General features: G+C 48.9%; 1 protein-coding gene across 1 annotated transcript in view; it reads right to left on the bottom strand.

Moving 5' to 3' along the window:
- MINDY4 (MINDY lysine 48 deubiquitinase 4) overlaps positions 1-19,421 on the bottom strand; it is a 116,219-nt gene that overhangs the window by 71,128 nt on the left and 25,670 nt on the right. Inside the window, 1 exon segment of the mRNA XM_030308184.1 lies at positions 17,727-18,157. Coding sequence (XP_030164044.1) covers positions 17,727-18,157 — 431 coding nt within the window.

Below are 19,421 nucleotides of genomic sequence, written 5' to 3'. Positions count from 1 at the left end.
CTCCTGGGTGTGGCTGAGCTCAGTTCCACAAGGAGACTGGTGCCCAGAGGCAGACGTTGCCCAACAGGAAGCGAAAAAGTGGGTAGAGCTGGTGTTACACCAGGGAAAGAAAAATATCCTCTTGAAGGAAAATGGTCTCTATGGAGTGGATCTCTGGAGCATGGCCAAATTCATTGAACTATTCATTCACCTGAGCTATGCAGTTCACCAAGCAGAATGCTGCTAGCCCACGATCTCCCTTGGTCTTGTCTCCTCCCCTCTGCCCACCAGCACACGGCTGCACAGCTCAGCCAAACCTAGCCACCATGAGATGTTGGGTGAGGCCAATGACCAGGGCCAGAGCTAGAGATGTGACATGGTGCCTGGCTCACGCCACAAGGGCCCCGAGGTGTGAGCCCCAGACTGCACACCCAGCAACTGGGATCACAAGCCTGCCTCTGATTAGGGCTCCCAGCCTCAGAGTGAGGACCCAATGGCAAGGCTCTACCAGAGACAGAGACTAGCCCTGGCCCTGCCCTCCCCAAGGCTGGTATAAGAGCCCAGGATGGAAAGGATTGCCTCTACAACCTTGGCCCTGTCCCAGGGAGTCTATAAAGTCACACTTGGCATTATAAAGGGGAAGGTTCTGACATGCCGCCTGAAAGACATTACATAAGAGTTGCCGCTGGTTTCCACCATGGATTGGAAAGCTGCGTGGAGATGTTTACTTAGCTGCTAGGGGCAGCTGCTTTGGGGCACTGTCCCTGCCCTGTTACTGTCCTAGTAAAAGCCAACACATCCAGGGAAGGAGCTGTCCCAATGACAGAGGTCGACTTTCTCCAAGTCTCATTAAATAGTGATTCCACTTGAGTTCCGTGTGGCTAAATATGTCAAAGAGTGGCCTAAAACAACTTCTGCGATGAAGTATTTCCATTTTGAACACACAAAACTCTCCCCTGCATAAGCAGTAATAAAAAAGCCATGAGTCACAAATCTGAAACAATGCTGTCTGGGTGCGTTAACTTCTTCTCAATTTTAAAATGGAGAAATTTGAAGAAATAAAATAAATTTTAAAACACATAAAAATAAAAGAGAGAAATTTGGGTTCATTTCCTTTTAGAAAACCTTTAGAGTAGGTTTACACTTAAATAATTCTTCTTGTTGGAGCTCATGTCTTCCCCCCAGGTGGTCCTAGATGGATATCACCTTCCCTAGGCTTCTATTTTCCTTCCTGTTACATTCTAAAGCTTCTAAATGTTCCACAGTTTTGTCCTTACGATAAACATGATTTATCTGGGCGTTCAGATCGACTTCACCAAGCCCTTTCAAAGCATAGTTTCTCATTTAATTCCCCCCAGAGGCCTATGTGGGAGGCATTTTCACAAACGAGGACACTGAGGCCGAGAAAGTTGGAAGTTGTCTGACACAAACCAGTTCCTGACACACAGGTCCATGGTCAAGTGAGGAAAACAAGCGCCTATACAGTGCATCTTTCACACAGCGTTCATGTTAAACGCCAGAATTTTATTTCAAGATTATATCCACATTTAAATTTTACGAAATTGGTTTTAACATTCCCACTTGGCCAGAAAACAAAATAACACCACACTGAACAGCATGTGACTGACGGTGACGTTAACGGGGCTTAAGCTCCACGGGCCCTCACCTACACAGACCCCTTCCCAGAGGCCCAAGCAATGTGCTGGCGTGGCCTTCTATTTTTATCAAATTTGCAAAAATGAGATACTTTTATATTCTTCATCTTAAAGAGGCTGCCAAAACAGTTTACGTTTCAGGCTCTCCACACTTGGACCTGAACCAAGTTGGTCCCCCAGGGTTCTGTTTTCTGTTTCCAACTTTGTTTTTATGCTGCTGACCTATGAACTCCCGGTGACCCACTGTACCAGATGTCTGACACCACAAGGACTCCTCCGACCCAGAGACCCTGTCATTGTCTTGGCCGCGTTCATACTGAGGAAGGCCCAGCCAAGACTGGCTCTCAGAACATCTCTTTCTCCCAGCTCACAGTGCCCCCTCACAAAAGAGGAATCTTCAGGAAATTCTGACCTACTCCAAAAGCACAGAGAACAGGTTGTTTTCTGGAAATTTCTTAGAAAAAAAACGAGAAAGAAACATGCTGCTTTAAAACCAAGTTAGCTTTGCTAACTTTGAGCATTACGCCACTCACACACATAAAACCAGAGAGCTGTGGAATTTCCATGGGTGGACCAGCCCCAACTCAGGACGAGCACACCCTGAGCTAAAATTAGATGTGTCCCTGAGCCAGTTCGGCTGCTTCCCTGTGCCTCTTCTGGCAGCCATTTTCACTTGAAATGGGGTGTGAGGGTCCCTGGGTACCAACCAGAGGGTGGGTCCCCTCCCTCCCCACCTGCCGGAGTTACAGCCTCTGCCTCTAATGAAGAGTTCCCAGCTATGGAGCACGGGTGGTTCTGTGCAGGAAGCCCAGTGGATGGGGGTATTCAGTGGGGAGCTGGGACACTGCCCAAAGGTAGGGAATCCACGCTGCAACTTGACGAGCGAGCACTAAAGCTGAGGAGCCCAGAGAACACCTCACACAGAAGTCAGGAAACGGGGACTTAGAATTTTAGCACAGGACAAGTATTCCTTCCCAATTCCTTAAGAGGTAACACATTAGTGTGAGTTTGTAAAAGGGGGGGAGAAATGCAAGGAGCACAGTCTTTTCCACTTAACAGAGAAACTTCTGCTGAAGCAGAATGAAGCCCTTTGGCAAGGCTCTGGCTTCCCTGGTTTCTAAGGATCTGAATCCAAATAACACAAGAATGAGACTGAAGGCACACGCCCTCCAAAACCACACCTAGACTCCTTGCTTCTCCAGGCTGCACCCTTCTGCCACCCATCACCTGTCCCCAGGGGGGCAAACGTGAGGGGCCAGAGATGGCAGCCCCTTCTGGACCGTGTGGGCGAGAAACGGCCCCGGCAGCGCAGCCGACAGGAAGAGCTTTGACCAAAGGTATCTGGAGCTTTTTCCAGAACAAATATAAAAACCATGTGAAGCAGCTGGACTCACGTCAGGCAGTCTCCTGTTGGAAATGTCACGTTGAGCCTCACGATGTGGGTGTAATAAAAAAAAAAAAAAAAAAAAAATCGGAGGTTGCAAGAAAACATCCGGAGGGTCTGCAGAGGGAAGACCCAGCCAGCTTGTACTGCCAGCTTGTGGGTGTATGGGCTCCGGTCCTGGCAGTGTGGGTAGGGGAGGCTGGAGCTGGGGGACAGGCAGGCGTCAGCTTCGAGTGCCCACCAGGATGACACTGAAGGAAGCTGCTTTCTGTGTGTCTGGACCAGGTGTATGGACTATTGTTTCTGCAACAGCCATTGGTTCCTTGGAGACCAAAGGGCTTGAGGATGCCCACATAGGACAGAGAAGGGGCTGTCATACCACTTGCCGGGCATGTTGGGGCATTCGCTCGGTGCTTCTTGGGCTGGCCCTGGGCTTTGTATCATCACCTCGCCCAGATTCCAACCTTTAGTGGCACACCACGACCCTGTTACACTTCTTTAGGATCTTTTCTGAGAGATAAAAGATAGATTCTATCGACTAGTCATTTTTCCTATGTGCTCCATGCACGTTTTCCCTTTTTAATTGGAAAACTATTGAACCTACAGGAAAAATGAAAGAATAATACAATGAACACCAGTACACCCTTCACTTACAGGGACAAATTATTAACATTTTACCACATTTGCTTTTCTCCCTCTCCTTTCCTCTCTCCCTCCCTCCCTCCAAACACACGCAGACACACAGAAACACACACACTTCTTTTTTGTTTTTTGCTGAACCATCTGAAAGTGAGTTATAACGTCATCCCTAAATACTCCACCCAGCCTGTATCTCCTAAGAACAAGGACAGTCTCCTACAAAACGCATGTGGGGTTTATTTGCATAACACCGCTTTTTAAAGCCACGATCCTTATTTAGGCTCTCCCACATCCCGACATCTGGTAAATACACCTTTCAGAGTTATTTTCTTTGAAAAGATGGAGAGAACAATCATAATGTCTTTATTTAATGGGCCAGCTCCCCTTTTGGTTTTTATCTAAAATGGGTACTTTCAACTTCTCTTTTCTTCTTTTAAAACACTCCTAGGAGTGTATTGGGTTTTAAGGATGCCTGACTGTCCACACCTAGGCTAGAAAGCGGCCTGAGATTTGTCAAGAAGCTGAGGGGGGGCCGGGGGGGTGTGGAGAGGCTCTGGGTTGTAGCACCCAGATGGATTTCCTTGACTTCCGCTGGCCTTGGTTCCTAGACACTTGTCAAAATGCCCATATAAGTTCATCTGCCCTCTATAGAGTGGCTTGTGGAACGTGGATGTTCAGTGCACCATTGCTCTGTGAGGAGGGGAATATGAAATTATGAAGGTGATTGTAAGGCCTGCAAAAGAGCCTCCAGTCTCAGATGATGGCAGAGAACTTGGTCATGGTGTCCATTCAGGAAGTTTTTTGGCTGGTTAATTTTTTTTTTCTCATACAAAAGAAATTTTATTTGAAGGCAGAAAAGCTGAACCAAGTCAATTATAGGAATGCCACCCTCCTCTCATGGACTTCCCATTTCTCTTTACACCTTCACAGAATCTTACGAAGCCCTGAGGCCCAGTGCAGTAGCCCTGAGATGGAAGACCACAGCCACGGGGGCCCAAGCAAGGGCAGCCAACTGTGCCAGCCTAGGGGGAACTTCTAGAAAAGAGACAGGCAGGAGCACACCTCTGTGTCAACCTCAAGAGCTTTCAAATGAGGGCCCAGCCTCACCTTGGCCTTGAGTGTGAAAGGGAGGAAATGCCTCATGGAAGGCAAATTTAATCCACACATGCTCCCTGAAGACCTACTAAGTGCCTGGCCCCAGGGGGGAGACCCGTCCTGAGGCACAGGAACCCAGGTCATTCTCCTCTTCACCGCCTTTGGCCATGGCCCACATGGCCCACACAACAGATCGAAACATTTCTCTTTGACCATCATAATCTCCCATAATCTCTAATCTTACTTCCCACCTCTTCCTTACAAAATTTCCATTTATTCAGGAATATATCCATCCACTTAAGAAACAGTGTGTTTTGGACAACCAAAGAGTAGGAAAGATAGCCAGTATTTATTAACTATTGTAGGCCAAATATTCTATATGCATTATTTCCCTTATTCTTCATGACGATCCCGTAAAGACAGGTATAATATCCCATTTCTTAGATGAAGAAACTAAGTCACAAAGCGATAAACAAAAACATCATGCCCGAGGTCACCCTGTTAGTAAGTGGCAAATCTGTCCAATTCTAAATCCCAGGTTCTTTCAACCTCACCAGGCTGAGAGTCACTAAATCTGTTAAAGATGGAGAGCCCTGTTTCAAAGTCTCAAAACTCGATAAAACGCAACGTTTTCCAAACAGCAGTCCTCAATAACTTAACAAAGCTTTGCTTCATTGGACTAAGTTTCAAATAACTCAAAAAACCCTTCTGAGCAGAACTGGCTCTTTCACTGGGGCTTTCAAAGCTACTCTGAGAACTTGTAATGCCCCAGGCCCGGCATCACGACCTCAACTACCGTTGTGGAGAGTGGCAGAAAATGAATCTGGATACTGTCAGTGCAGCCCCTCCCAGACCCAACCCAAGGACACACTTCCTGCCTCTTGGGAGTCTCTGTGAATGGCTGGTTTCTCCTGTGTGGCTGGCACCCAGCCTTGGGCTTACAAACATGCTCACATCTCTCCGGTCCTGGAAAAAAAGACCCTGTTCCCTGACCCTCCCCGGTCTGGAGCTGCCATCCTGTCCCCGTGCTTCCCTTCACCTCTAAGCTTTTAAAAAGCTCCACGCTCTGTGTAGATGACCTCACCCACACCATTCCTCGATCTGCAGCAGTTGGCCTCCTGCCCCCAGTACCCTCCTGAAAGAGCTCTCTCCAACACTTCTTCTGTCAGCACACCTGGTGTGTCCTCCCCCAAGGGAGCACAGAAGCGTGGGATTAGTGATTCTGCGGACAGAAAAAGTCACCTGAAAGTAGCAGGCAGCATCTGTTCCAGGCCAGGTGCCGCAAGGCTCCCAGCCTCTCCTGAGGGTCCAAAACTGTCACCTTCCTGCTTCCTAGAGACCCTCTCTTCCCTCACCTCCGCAGTCCTCCTGCTCTGACCACTGTTTTTCCTTATCACACCAAACACATGGCTCTCCCACTCAGGATTTGGACCCAGGTGCCTTTACCACGTACCCTTGGCAGTGCCCATCGCTCCAAGGACTTCAGCTTTTAGCCCCATGCCAGTACCTCTCATGCTTCCATTAAGCGTTTCCCGGGATCTACACTTCTGCCCCACACCTGACTGTGGACATGAAGGCTCAGCTGGACATGCCCAGGATCCGACTCACCTCCCCTTCAGGGCCCCACCTCTGCTACCTGCGCACCCAGCCTCCCGGCCCTCCTTGGCCCACAGCCACTACACCAGTGTGCCCACCTCTTTGCCCCTGCTTACACTGTCCCCTCAGCAGGGGACGCCTCTGCCTCCTAAACTGCCAGATCAACTCTCTAAGTCCTCACAAGTGGCAGCTCCCCCACAGCCCTTCTTCCCAAGACAGGGGACTATGGACAGTGGTTGAGACTGAGGCCCCAAGAGCCAGACCGTCTGCATGAACTCAGACCGGTTGGTCATTCTGTGCCGCGATTTCCCCACCTATAAAATGAAGACGATAACTCTCCCCATGTGGCTATCAGGATTAAATAAAGTAATGTATCTAAAGCTCTTGCCACAGGACTTGTCAAATGTGAGTGCTCAAGAGCTTAATTATCCCTGAAATAATCCAGACCTTAGTTCCATGGCTCTCTGCCCTTGTCCCCTTGTCACTTGCCTTTTTTTAATCCTGTATGACAGTCATTTGCATGGATGTCTCAGCCTCTTTGGGACAGGAACCTATCCATCATCTCTCCTTCCAACACTAGTCGAACAAGCAAGACGTACTCCATAAGTGCTTTGTTGAATTGAATAAAATTAAATAACATGTATTTAGATTGAGATCAAAAACTGTTTACTCTATTGGGAAAAGGCTCCACTTCTGAGGGACCCATGGCTGCAAAAGTGGCCTCAACAGGAAATGGAAGGAATCCCATGGCTTTAGTAACTTCTTGTGGAATGAGCAGAGAAAACAAAGTAGAATTTTCTGGAATGAGGCACACACATGGAATCCAGCTATACAGGAAACTGCCCTGGCAGGCCATCTTTGCGATCTGAAGAACTCTACCCAAAATGCCCTTGACAGAACTCAGGATCAAAGCCCATCTTTCTACAGTAGAGGCACCAGCCTGAGTGAGTCACAGCAGTATTCCATCCCACGGCCGCTGTTTGGGAAAATGAGCTGGGGAGTCACAAGGGAAGGTCCGCTCCATCAGAATAGAAAGGGATTTAGCAGGGGAAAGACATCATCAGCTCTCTCTGCCCCAGTCCCCGAGGCAGTTAGCCTAACAAAGTTACACTCAGGGTGCTAACAAGAATGCCCATCTTTTCCCTAAACCAAAGCCCCTTCCCAATCTTTAGGGAAAGCTATGAGCTTAGGCTCTTTCTATATGAGCCCCCATAGATGCACATCATCCATAAATGTCTACAAATGCAGCAGAACCCAATACAAGCTCCAGAAAAAAAGGGTTCAGGAGGCTCCAGAAAAAAAAGGTTCAGCTGAACCACCAACTGGGTGGTTGAGTTGGTTAAGCATCCAACTTTTGGTTTCGGCTCAGATGGTGATCTCATGGTTTGTGAGTTTGAGCCCCGCATCAGGCTCTGTGCTGGCAGCACCAGCACAAAGGCTGCTTGGGATCCTCTCTCTCCCTCTCTCTCTGCCCCTCCCCTACTCATCCTCTCTCTCAAATAAATAAATAAACTCTAAGAAGGAGGGGGGTGCTGAGGAAAGTTGAGAGAGTTGCTTTAGCTTTCAGGAATGAGACTCCCAGGAATACCAGCACACTTTTTCTCAAGAAATCTCAGACTGGGAGAAAAGGAGAACAATGAGTATGTCCAGGCACCACGGTGAGGCCCTTGGCAATTTCCCAACTTGGCTATTCCAACCTTGCTCACCCTTCAAGGCCCAGCCCAGGAACACCCTCTCCTCTAAGACCCTGTGGCATCTGAATGGGCACCATCCACCTGGCCTGGGACAGATGCTGCCTGCTACTTTTAGGCGACTTTTTCTGTCCAAAAAATCATGAATCCCACTCTTCCGCGTGTTCCTTAAGTGAAGGGAAGACCTCACACTTCACTTCCCCCTCCCCAAGGCAAAGCCGATATAATCCAGTTGCATCCAATAAGTGTGGAACAGTTCTGAGCAAAGTTGAGGGAGGATGGGTCATAGACAACTCACCCCCACACTCAGGCAGCTGACAGTCCAGCAGGACGAACAAAGTAGCCTGTGAGCTCTCTTCAGTGTGACATGTGCTGTGAGAACTATGAGAAGGGGGTCATGTCCAGGTGTTGGAGCAGAAAAGAGATCAGGGAAAGCTTCCTAGAGAAGGCAACATTCAAGATGACTTAAATATAGGACATCACAGTTGTGATGGTTTGGGTTGGTGGGCTGGTGGGTTGGTTGGTTGGTTGGATGGATGGATTGTTGGTTGGTTAAATGAATGTATGAATAAAAAATGAATGAGCGAATGAATGAATACCAAGTGACCCTGAGGATAAATCTGTGATTGTTTCAATTCTACTGAAAATTATCAGTTTAAAGTTTTATGACACTGTCCCAAGCAGATCAGCATAATTTTTGCTTCCTTTCTCCTTTCTCCTTTTGCCCAATACTTATTGCCAGGTCCAGGGATATGGCTAGAAAAAAAGGAAGGGAGGAAGGGAGGGAGGCAGGCAGGCCCACTCCAGTCCTTAAGGACTTCATGGAAGTAAAGGTGAGTTATGAAGCCACCACGCTATAGTGAGGGTTATCCATGATACCCAGGAGCAGAAGAGAAGCGCACAGACTATGTCGATCAGGCCACCATTAGAGTGACATATGCAAGGCACCTAAGGTGAAAATTTTAAGGAGGCACTCACTCCCAGGTTCATGCAGATGAACCACCCTGAGAACGAGTGCTCCTTAAACCCTGCACCCTAGATGCCCCATTTGCGTCACTCTCATCCTGGTCCTGTTGCTGACCTCTAGATGGACCTCTTTGCAGTTCTGGTAGCCAGGGTCTAGTGAGCTAACTGGCAGACCAGCAAAAAAGCATCATGGAGGGAGGGGGGAAGAAAATTAAAAAGCACCCAGGAGAGAAGAATCTCCATATACTACCCCTGCTGGCAGCCATCTCCCAAAAATTATCCCTGAGCCTTAAGAGCCTCCTTTTATCCAGCAGTATTGGCTTCCCTAGGCGATGCCCTGGACAGAAGACCCAGGTGCCCTGGAGCTGAAGGTGGGTGGCCAGCAGCGAGAATTACCCCACAGGGTAGGGATATCTGCCCCTGTCCTACAGGACTCCAAGTGGCCTGAAATGTGCACTGGGGCAGTTTCTCCTATTTAATCTCCTGCACGTGCAAGGAAGCGAGAACTGGTATTCCCCCGCGGGTGGGGGGTTTGGGGGAGCACACATGTAGGGTAAATGTGGGTGAGAGGTGGGAGGGAGGCCAGCTGAGCACAGAGCAGCCGTACCCACCATAGAAGAGAGGTCCCTGGAGTCAGTTAGGAAGGTGAAGCCGGACCAGCACAGGAGCCGCAGGCCGGTACCTGTTCACACGGGGCCTCTGGGACACAGGAAAGCAAATATGTATGTGTCAAGAGTCAGCTAATTTCGAATCTTTACAGACTGACTCCAAATAATGTGCAGAGATAAATTAAACTGGAAGTCCCACCCATTACTCATCCCATGCAGTGCAGATGGCGTCAGACCCGGGATGCTCGGGTATGGGGAAGAGCCCGTAAACCGCAAATACCACATCCTCAGCTAAGCCTCTGCCAAGCCCCAGATGGCATTGTCCACTCCCTCTCAGGGCGCAGCCAGGCATCTGTGTGCCTGCCGGCCTCTGCTCACGATCAGGAGCCTGGGAGGGGATGGGGATCCGGGAGGGACCGGGATTCGCTCCTAGCTCCTCAGGGCGCACTGTCCTTAAGAGGGGCCTGCTGAGGGCCTGCTGAATGAAATCGCCAGCAAGGGTCTCTGGAGTCCTGATGACTGATGACGATCTGCCGCCACCTACTGTCCATTCTACAAAACCCGAAAAATCTGCTGGGGCCCCCTAATGGCACTCACTGAACCCCTGGAATCGACTACTGGCTTCCACACAGAGGCAGGGACACTGATACTCGGGGCTAAAGCGGAGTCCAGGCTGCACAACAAGGCAGTTTAATTACATTCCTCACCCGATGTCAGTGCTTCACCGTGAAGTCTTTGCGTTAACCATGGCCTCTCCAAGCCCAAGGCCCTTTTCCCTGTCCGCAGCACTCCCTAACCGCTCCAATCTTCCACTCCTCTGAGGGCCACAATCGAGCACCCAAGTACGGACAGCTTCACGAAAGGCCCTGGGCTTCGGAGGCAAGGAGCCATCTCACCCTTCTGTAGCCCTAGTGGTGGCCTGGGCACCAAAAGGGCTCAAGAGGCACCTCCCGTCTGATCGACACAGCAGGACGTTAGCAGCCACGAAGCCAGTGACAGTTCATCTGGCATTCTTGCAGCAGGGGCTGCGGTTTCATGATGGGAGGGGCTGTCTGTGGGCCTGAATTAAGCTTCATTCCAGTGTCCCCTCTAGAGTCTGTCTCCCAGCCTATAAACGAGCCTGCCTGGCCTGCCTCACCAGGGCACCCTATGCACCAGAGGTGATGGCCATGAACAGGCTTTGCAGCTTGTCTGCCATAACCCGGGTTTGGGGCACCTGGGCGGCTCAGTCGGTTAAGCATCCGACTTCTGCTTAGGTCATGATCTCACAGTTTATGGGTTCGAGCCCCATGTCGGGCTCTGTGCTGCCAGCTCAGAGCCTGGAGCCTGCTTTGGATTCTGTGTGTCTCTCTCTGTCTCTGTCCTTCCCCTGCTTGTGCACTCTCTCTCTCACACACACACACATATAAATAAAAACATTAAAAACAAACAAACAAACAAATAAATAAATAAATATTTTTTAAAATAACACCAAGTTCTGGGCGAGTGTACAAGGACCCACAAGAATGACACAGACAACACTGGTGCCCCGCCCAGGTGCCCTTGCCTCAGCGTGCCCATCCCGGCTGCTGTCCATGCTGGCTAAGAGCTCACAGCTGCGTCCTTCTCCACAGAATCACCCTTTGCCAGACTCACCCAGGAGGTGGCACACTGCCCATCGCAACCCCCCAGGACGGGCGACCCTTAGCCAGTGACTGACTTGGGAAAAAAGCCCTCTCCTAGCTTAAAGGTGGGGCCAGCTCTGGGTCAATTCACACTCTCATCTCCCTGGGAGATCAGACTAAGGCCCCACATCCTGGCTGAGACCTTCCCCCACCCTGTCCGCCCCCCCCCCCACTGACTTTCTCCTGAGAGCACCCCAGTAATTACATGCAGTCACCCCTCCATCTCAGGCTTCTAGGGCACTGGTTCTTCAGCTTCACCTGAAGCACATCACCTGGAGGGCTTGTTAAAACACACTGCTGGGGGGCGCCTGGGTGGCTCAGTCGGTCAAGCGTCCAGCTTCGGCTCAGGTCATGATCTTGCAGTGGTTTGTGAGTTCAAGCCCCACGTGGGGCTCTGTGCTGACAGCTCAGAGCCTGGAGCCTGCTTGGGATTCTGTGTCTCCCTCTCTCTGCCCCTCCCATGCTCATGCTCTGCCTCTCTCTGTCTCTCAATAATAAATAAATGTTAAAAAATTTTTTTTAACAATAATACAAAAAAAAACACACTGCTGGGCTTCACCCCCAAAGTTCCAGGGCCCCATTGCTCAAACTGCACGAGGGGACGCGCATTCGCTCAGGGGCTCTGGTGCCTAAAGACTGCTGCTGTGGCCCCTGCCATGGGTTGAACTCCCAAGGGAGGCCAACAACTTTCAATTTCATGCCCATGTCTACATACCGTGTTTCCAAAGGAGACTGGGCAAACAGTGAGTGGCTGGAGCTTGTGTGGCCCATGCACACCCGGAAAGTACAAGCTGAAGCCAGTTCCTATTGCCAGATGCCCAGAGTGACAGGTTTTGAGCAGATGTGCAGAAAAACAACCACAGCACAGTCCATGTGGCCATCAGAAGGCCCAGAAATTCACTCTGAGGGATTCTTACACAAATGACAGGCCAGCACGTCCTCAGAGAGGTCTGTAAGCACCGCAAGGGCTGGTCACCCCCAACCAGACCATCAACTTTCACAAAGTGCCACTTGGGGAGCCACCAGGCTTAGAACACCCAGCTCTGGGGACTTCTAAATAACGAATTCCTCTCCCGTGCTCTTGGTCCTTCACCTAAGGTTTCCTGAGGACCTACTTTGGCCAAGGCATGTGGGTGATAGCAACATATGTAAAGATACAGAGGAATGTCCTGCCCGCCACATAGTGCAATGGCAGGAAGCAGAATGAGGCAAGGGTTACAGGACTACCCAGGTCGCGGCCAGAGTCCCAGCAGATCCAACTGATGAGCACAGAAACCTAACAAGGGCAGCCCTGACAAACCAGTGACAAATGACAGATTGTCTCAACCACAACCCCCACAGTGGGAGCCCAGAAGACATATTTTCTGAGTATCTTCTTAGATCGAAGGACACGGGAAAGGAACAAAAATCAAAGCAGAAAGTGGTCCCTTCAGCCACTGAGTTAGATCCAAGGGGTTAGAAGGGCCTGATTGCATAGATATTCATGTCCCCTAACATCTCAGCAGGTCATATCATCCGCCACCCCCCCCCCCACTCTCTCCCAGGACACATGCTCCCTGCTCCTGCCCCTGCCTCTGCCCCTAGGTGTGACTTCCATGGCCATCCCTGGGCCCGACGTTGCAAGGCCCACAGAAGGCTCCAAGTAGCCACCTTTCCTCAGCTTCATTAGGGCAGGGTGATGGGGCAGCGCTGCACACACAAGCCGGCCCTGCTGTCATCTCACTGTCTTTGCCATGCTTTAAAATAACTGCATACGCAGGGTGCCCGGGTGGCTCAGTCGGTTAAGTGTCCAACTCTTGATTTCGGCTCAGGTCATGATCTCACAGTTCGTGGGATGGAGCCCCGTGTTGAGCAGTGTGGAACCTGCTTGGGATTCTCTCTTTCCCTCTCTCTCTGCCCCTCCCCAGCTCATGCACTCTCTCTCTCTATCAAAATAAATAAATAAACCTTAAAAAAAATAAAATGAAATAATTACATACCACACATCTCTCTCATCTTGAAGAGCTCACAGGTCTGATACACACTATGACTCCGATCCACATTTACTGAATCGAATGAAATGAATGGGGAAGGGGGTATAGGTGGGCAGGACTGATAGAGGGGGGTTGGGAAGGACAGGGAGCTTACTATGGCTTTTAAGTCAAAGGTGCTGCATACGGTTATGTAGTATGTGCACTGTACAAACATGCCTAGCTGAGGGGACAAGAGGCAGCTGAAATCCAACCCATATTCCATCCACCAAACTGAGCCCTGGGACCTGCTTCCACCCAGAACCTTGAGAGGTTCCTTAAATTCTCTGGCCTCCGTTTCCTCATCTGTAACATAGGGATAATAACTGCTGGGTGGGGGGATGCCCACTCTGAACCTGCAGTGTCTTCTGGGAGTTTGCAGGGAGCTCTACTAGTCTACCCTCCTGCAGACCTTTACTCTCCTCCCTCGATGCACTCCAGCCTAAGGAAGGAAGTGTGACATAGCTGACCCGTTAATTTGGGAAAGAAAGAAAAGCTCAGCTGTAGCTGAGCACATTAAGCTCAACTGTAGCCTTTCTCCTCTTGAGAGTGAGTTGCTCTCCCGGGGGCAGCCGCTCCCACCACGTGGCCACAAGAGCTGACCTGCCCATGGCCTGAGATGAGGTGGGGAAGTCCATCTAGCTCTGGGCCCACGAGGCCTCGGGGTCTGTTGTGTCTTCTATCTTCCCCTTATCAATCACAGAAATGATATGTATGTTACTCCAATCTAACTGATACCCTTTGTTTTGTTTGTCAATTTGTTCAGAGCTCAGGAGAAGAATACTATTTAATAAGCACACAAAAGAAAAAAAACCAACAATACATAATATTCACCTCAACCGATTAGTATAAAGAGCAAATGGGATAATACATATAAGCACTTAGCACAGTGTCCAACAAATAGAGAGTAAGTGGTAGGTAAAAAACAAAGCCCCCCAAAATGTTTGTTGATTGATCAATATAAAGGTCAACACTATTAAACATGTGTGAAACACCCCTGATTATACTTCTCCTGGTATTGGGGATGGGGGATGTGAATGCACTTTTACCTGCTTACTGTAAAACAAAGTTCACAGCATCTTTCAAGGGTTTACTAACTGGGGTAAGGCCACAGTGGTTATAAGGGGCAGAATTGCCAGTCCATGGAATCTGAGTCCAGCCCACTGGATTCCAGAGCCCATGTGCCATACCTCCTAAGAGCACTGTAAACAGTAGGTGTTCAATAAAAACCTGATGACTGAAGCAGAGGGTCCAGAATAACTCTGAAAGTAAGAGCCACAGGCCAGCAAAATGCACAGGCTGGAAAGAAACCTGGACCTCATCTACCCAGTGGCCACATTTTACTGTCAGAGACAGTTAAGTCCAGAAACAAATGACTGGCGCAGGTCAGCCAGGGCAGAGCGAGGACTAGAACCCAGGCCACCTGCTATCCAGCCACTCCTCTTTCCCCTCAACCCACCATCTCCCCCCACCGATCACCGCAGCCTGAGAATGCTCCCATCCATTAGGTTGGAGGCACTGTTCCCTTTCAGGTGCGCTCGGGTTGTGGCATGGGAGGGCAAAACAAGGCCCGCTGAGTCAAACCACAGCAAGCAGATTTTAACTCAGTGTGAAGAAGAATTGTCTCGCAGTCAGAATCACGCAAAAGTGCTATGGGAACTGGGGAGCTCCCCATGGCAGGAGGGGTTCAAGTGGAAGCCAGTCACCACCCTAAAGGCTGTGGAAAGGATTTCTATTCAGGGTGAGAGGTGACGCCATTTGTTCACATATTCCCCAGACTCTGGAGCTCGCCGCCCGGGTTCTAACCCGTTCTGCCTCTTACCAGGTGTATAAGCATGCACAAGTATAGCCACTTCTCTGGGTGAGCTTCCTCGCCTGTAAAATGGGAATTATAATAGTATATCCCTCCTAGAACCGTATGAGGATTAAAAGAGTGAATTTACTCAAAACACTTAGAACAGTGTCTTACACAAAACAGGTCAATATCAAAAGTTGATTGATCTTGTTACTGCTGCTGGTGGTGGTAGAAATAGTATTAAGCAAATGCTCATCGAATGCCCTCTGTATACCAAGCACTATTCTAGGAGCAGGGAATATAAAGTCTCTGTTCTCATGAAATTTATTTTCTATTGTGAGGGAGACACATAATGGGTAAGTAAATAAAATAACTTCAGGTAATGATAGGTGCTGAGAGGCCAAAAAAACAGGCTGGAAATGCGGGGGTAGAGGTGCAGTTGGTCAGAGAAAACCAGTCTGAGTCCAGAACATCTGACTGACAAGAAAGAGCCAGTCACGAAATGATTCGGAAGTCAGGCCTTTATAGCAAGAGGACAAGTCAGTTCTACCCATGTTGGGTAATGGGAAAAAGACCTGTAGAAAGAATAAAGATCTAGAAGTAGCTACAAGAGGGCACCTGGGTGGCTCGGTGGATTGGGTGGCCACTCTGGATTTCAGCTCAGGTCATGGTCTCGGGGTTTGTGGGTCTGAGCCCCACGTCAGGCTCTGCAGTGTGTCAGCACAGAGCCTGCTTGGAGTCCTCTCTCTCTCTCTCTATCTGCCCCTACCCCACTTGTGCTCTCTCCCTCTCTCTCTGTTTCTCAAAATAAATAAATAAACCTTTAAAAAAACTTTCAAGTAAAAAAATAGAAGTAGCTACATCAATGCTGAAACAAAGGAAGAGAAGGGGGGACTGGCCCCACCAAGATACTAAGCTATAACTACGAAGTCATAGTAATAAAAGCTGTGGTCATGTGGTTTTAGATTTTTAAAAAAGGACGGAAGACCAATAACCCCAATAGAGAGCTCAAAGACAGACCCACATCGAAATGGGAACTTTGTAAAGAATAAAGGTGGCTTCATGAATCAGTGGGGTGAGGAACAGATTGTAGATGGTGCTGGAAAACTGTCTTACTCTGTGGGGAAAAATAGAAGCGGATCTTTTCATCCTACCAAATGCAACAGACAAATGTAAATGCAATAATTATCCCAACTAAAATAAAAATTATCTGAGAGGGTTAAAAATTCCCAATATTCACTGCTGAGAAGAGATAAGCTTTAAATCTATACCGGGCCATAAAGAAATCCCAACAAATATCAAAAGACTGAACTCATACAGAGTGTATGTGACTGAAGTGAAAACAAGCCAGAAATCAAAAACAGAAACCAGAAAAATACCCCAGATGTTTGCTTCGGTCAATATGCGTCTAAATAACCTATGGGTCAAAAGAATAAATCACAACGGGAATTAGAAAATATTTAAACTAAGTCATATGAATAGACAACATATGAACTCACGGAATACAACAAAGCATTGCTTAGAGGAAAATCTGTCGCCGTAAAAGGTATCACAAAAGAAGGCTGAGGGGAGCAGAGGGTGGAGGAATGGGTGAACTGGGTTTTTGTGTGTGTGTGTGTGTTTTTAGCTTAAATAAATTATAATCTTTTAAAAAAGAGGGAAGGATCCTGGCAAACCCCATAGGGTTTTGGTCAGAACCCTTAAGTAAAAGGCTATAGAATGGATGAAAGTAAAAAGATAGAAAAAGATACTCCATCGCTATACTATAATCAAAGGAAGGCTGGGGTAGCTCTCCCTAAATAGACATTAAGGCAATAAGCATTACCAGAGATAGAGATTTCATAATGATAGAAAAGTCTATCCGACAGGAAGATACAAAACTTCTAGATGTACACGCATCGAATAACATAGCCACAAAATGTGTTAAGCAGAGTAGGCCCAGCTTACTAGGGTCATAAAGGGAGTTTATGGACTATAATCTATTTAGTTTGCCTGTACCACCAGCACCCAAGTGCCTAACTCTTCAAGAGAACAGAAAAAAGGGGCACCCCTTCAAGCATATCCTAGATAATGGAATCTCATGGTGTTGTTGCAAGGAAGGAAATTTGCTAGCCAATCTCCTTCACGAATTTATACATAAAACCCTACATACAAATATTAATAAATTTAATCAAATAATATATAAAAAGATAATACATCCAAGTAAGATTTATGCCAGGAATGTAAGGTTGGTTGACATTCAAAGATGAATCAATATAGGAATCATCAAGGTCTATTGTGAAAGAATAAAAGAAGAGTAATACAAAAAAAAAAGTTTGCCCCCAAGAGCCTTGTGGGAGCCGATACATCACCATGTCTGGGGCCTCCCACAAGAAACATCTCTTACGCCACATCAACCTGGCCATGTTGCTGCAGGTAAGTCTGGGAATCATGTGCCAAATCTCGAGACTGTGAGAAGAAAAAAGGACCAAGGAACCCTCCCTCCTCTGAAGCTTCCCGTATGTACGCACTCTGGGCTGTTCTCTCCCTCGTGGGGGGACCATACCCACTTTCTGGACTTCACAGGCTTGCTCTGAGAGCCCAAAGAGCCACGGGGGACTGGGCAGATCTCTGGGAAAGCCATCACCTCAGCACAGCCCACTCACCTGAGGGGCAGGGGCTGGGTCCCCTGCCGTGTGAACGCTCTCTCCAGCCTCTCCTGGGTCGTCCTGGCACTCCCACCTGGCAAGGAGAACTTCGAGGGCATCCTGTTGCCCTCCGAGCCACTGTCCACAGCTGGGCTGTCCTCTGCAAGATCTCGCCACCTGCCGCTCCCCCTCTGCAGGAGCCCTTTGCTGGGCAAGTGAGGGGGGCTGCTGGGTGTGGTTTTCTGTTTTTCTGAGGTCAGCTCACTGAGTGGGCCCAGGGGACTTCTGGAAGCGGAGCCAGTGCTGGACGCCAGGCCCTCCTGGGCTGCAGGATGGGCCGGGGCACCAGCGGAAAGCTCAGGCACTTTCTGGCCCTCTTCCTCGGAGGCCTGGGGGGCGCCGCTGCTCAAGGACAGGGACCGCCTCAGGGAGCGCTTGCGAAGGGAATCCTGAAAGGGGCAAGGACAAGGGCAGTGAGGATCCCATCCCCTTCAAGGGAGGTGGGAAAACACTCCATCCCACACGACAAGCATTTGCCCATGGCGTTTCCTCCCCCTGGAACATCTTTCCCCATTCCCAACTCCTCTTAAAATCCCACCTATCCTTTGAGGAGGTACTCACAGGCTGCCACATCCGTAATGCTGTCACCGTGCTCCACGTGCATAAGCCCCAAGAGCGTGCCTCAGCCCTTCTCCCACAGTCTTACAGAGAACAGCGTCCAGGAGCAGGTGCAGCTGTAGCTCCAGGGTCGGATCTGTTTCCCAATTCCTGCATTACCACCTACCTACCAGCCATGCTCTCTGTGGCAAGTTATTAATTTCTCTGTCCCCCACTGCCCTCACCTGTAATATAACCTGTCCACAATCCACAATCTGGAATTTCTCTCTTTTTTCTTAATGTTTGTTTACTTTTAAGAAAGAGACAGACAAACAGAGCATGAGTGGAGGACGGGCAGAGAGAGAGAGGAAACACATAATCCAAAACAAGCTTCAGCCTCTGAGCTCTCAGCACAGAGCCTGACACGGGGCTCGAACACATGAAGATCATGCGAGATCATGACCTGAGCCCAAGGCAGACACTTAACTGACTGAGCCAACCAGGCGCCCCTAATTTCTCTTTTTTTTAATGTTTATTTTGAGGGGCAGAGAGAGAAGGAGAGAGTCCCAAGCAGGCTTCAAGCTGTCAGTGCAGAGCCCGATGCAGGGTCTCGGTCCCAAGCCAAAATCAAGAGTCAGAGGCTTACCCAACTGAGCCCTCCAGGCACCCCACACTATCTGTAATTTCTAAAACCTCTCAAAACAAGTTTCTTCTGGAATCCTGTGGCAAATTCTTCTGAACTGTTACGAGGTTGTTTATAGTATTTTTCTAGTGTGAATATTCATATCTTTAGTTGTAGAAATGTCAATATTTTTGCTTAGGGGGTGCTACCCCAAACCCTACTGCAAAGCATTAGGTGATAAATGGTTTGTGCATGGTGTTTCTTTCCTGAAAATAATGAAATTCTGAATTCCAAAACACATCTGGCCCAAAGGTCAAATGAGGGATTGGGGACCTATAGCATCTATTTTCCACAAGATCATAGTATGAAGGGAGACACCCATGGAAGGCACTGGCACAGAGCCAGACCCATGAGGGCAATCAACAAACATCAGCCACTGCTCTCTAGCTTTTCCCCAGTCCCCAGTCACACAGGGCCTTAGCCTCTCCTGCTGA

Source organism: Lynx canadensis, chromosome A2, assembly GCF_007474595.2.
Source record: "Lynx canadensis isolate LIC74 chromosome A2, mLynCan4.pri.v2, whole genome shotgun sequence".
Lineage (NCBI taxonomy): Eukaryota > Metazoa > Chordata > Mammalia > Carnivora > Felidae > Lynx > Lynx canadensis.
This window is presented reverse-complemented; position numbering and strand designations above follow the sequence as displayed.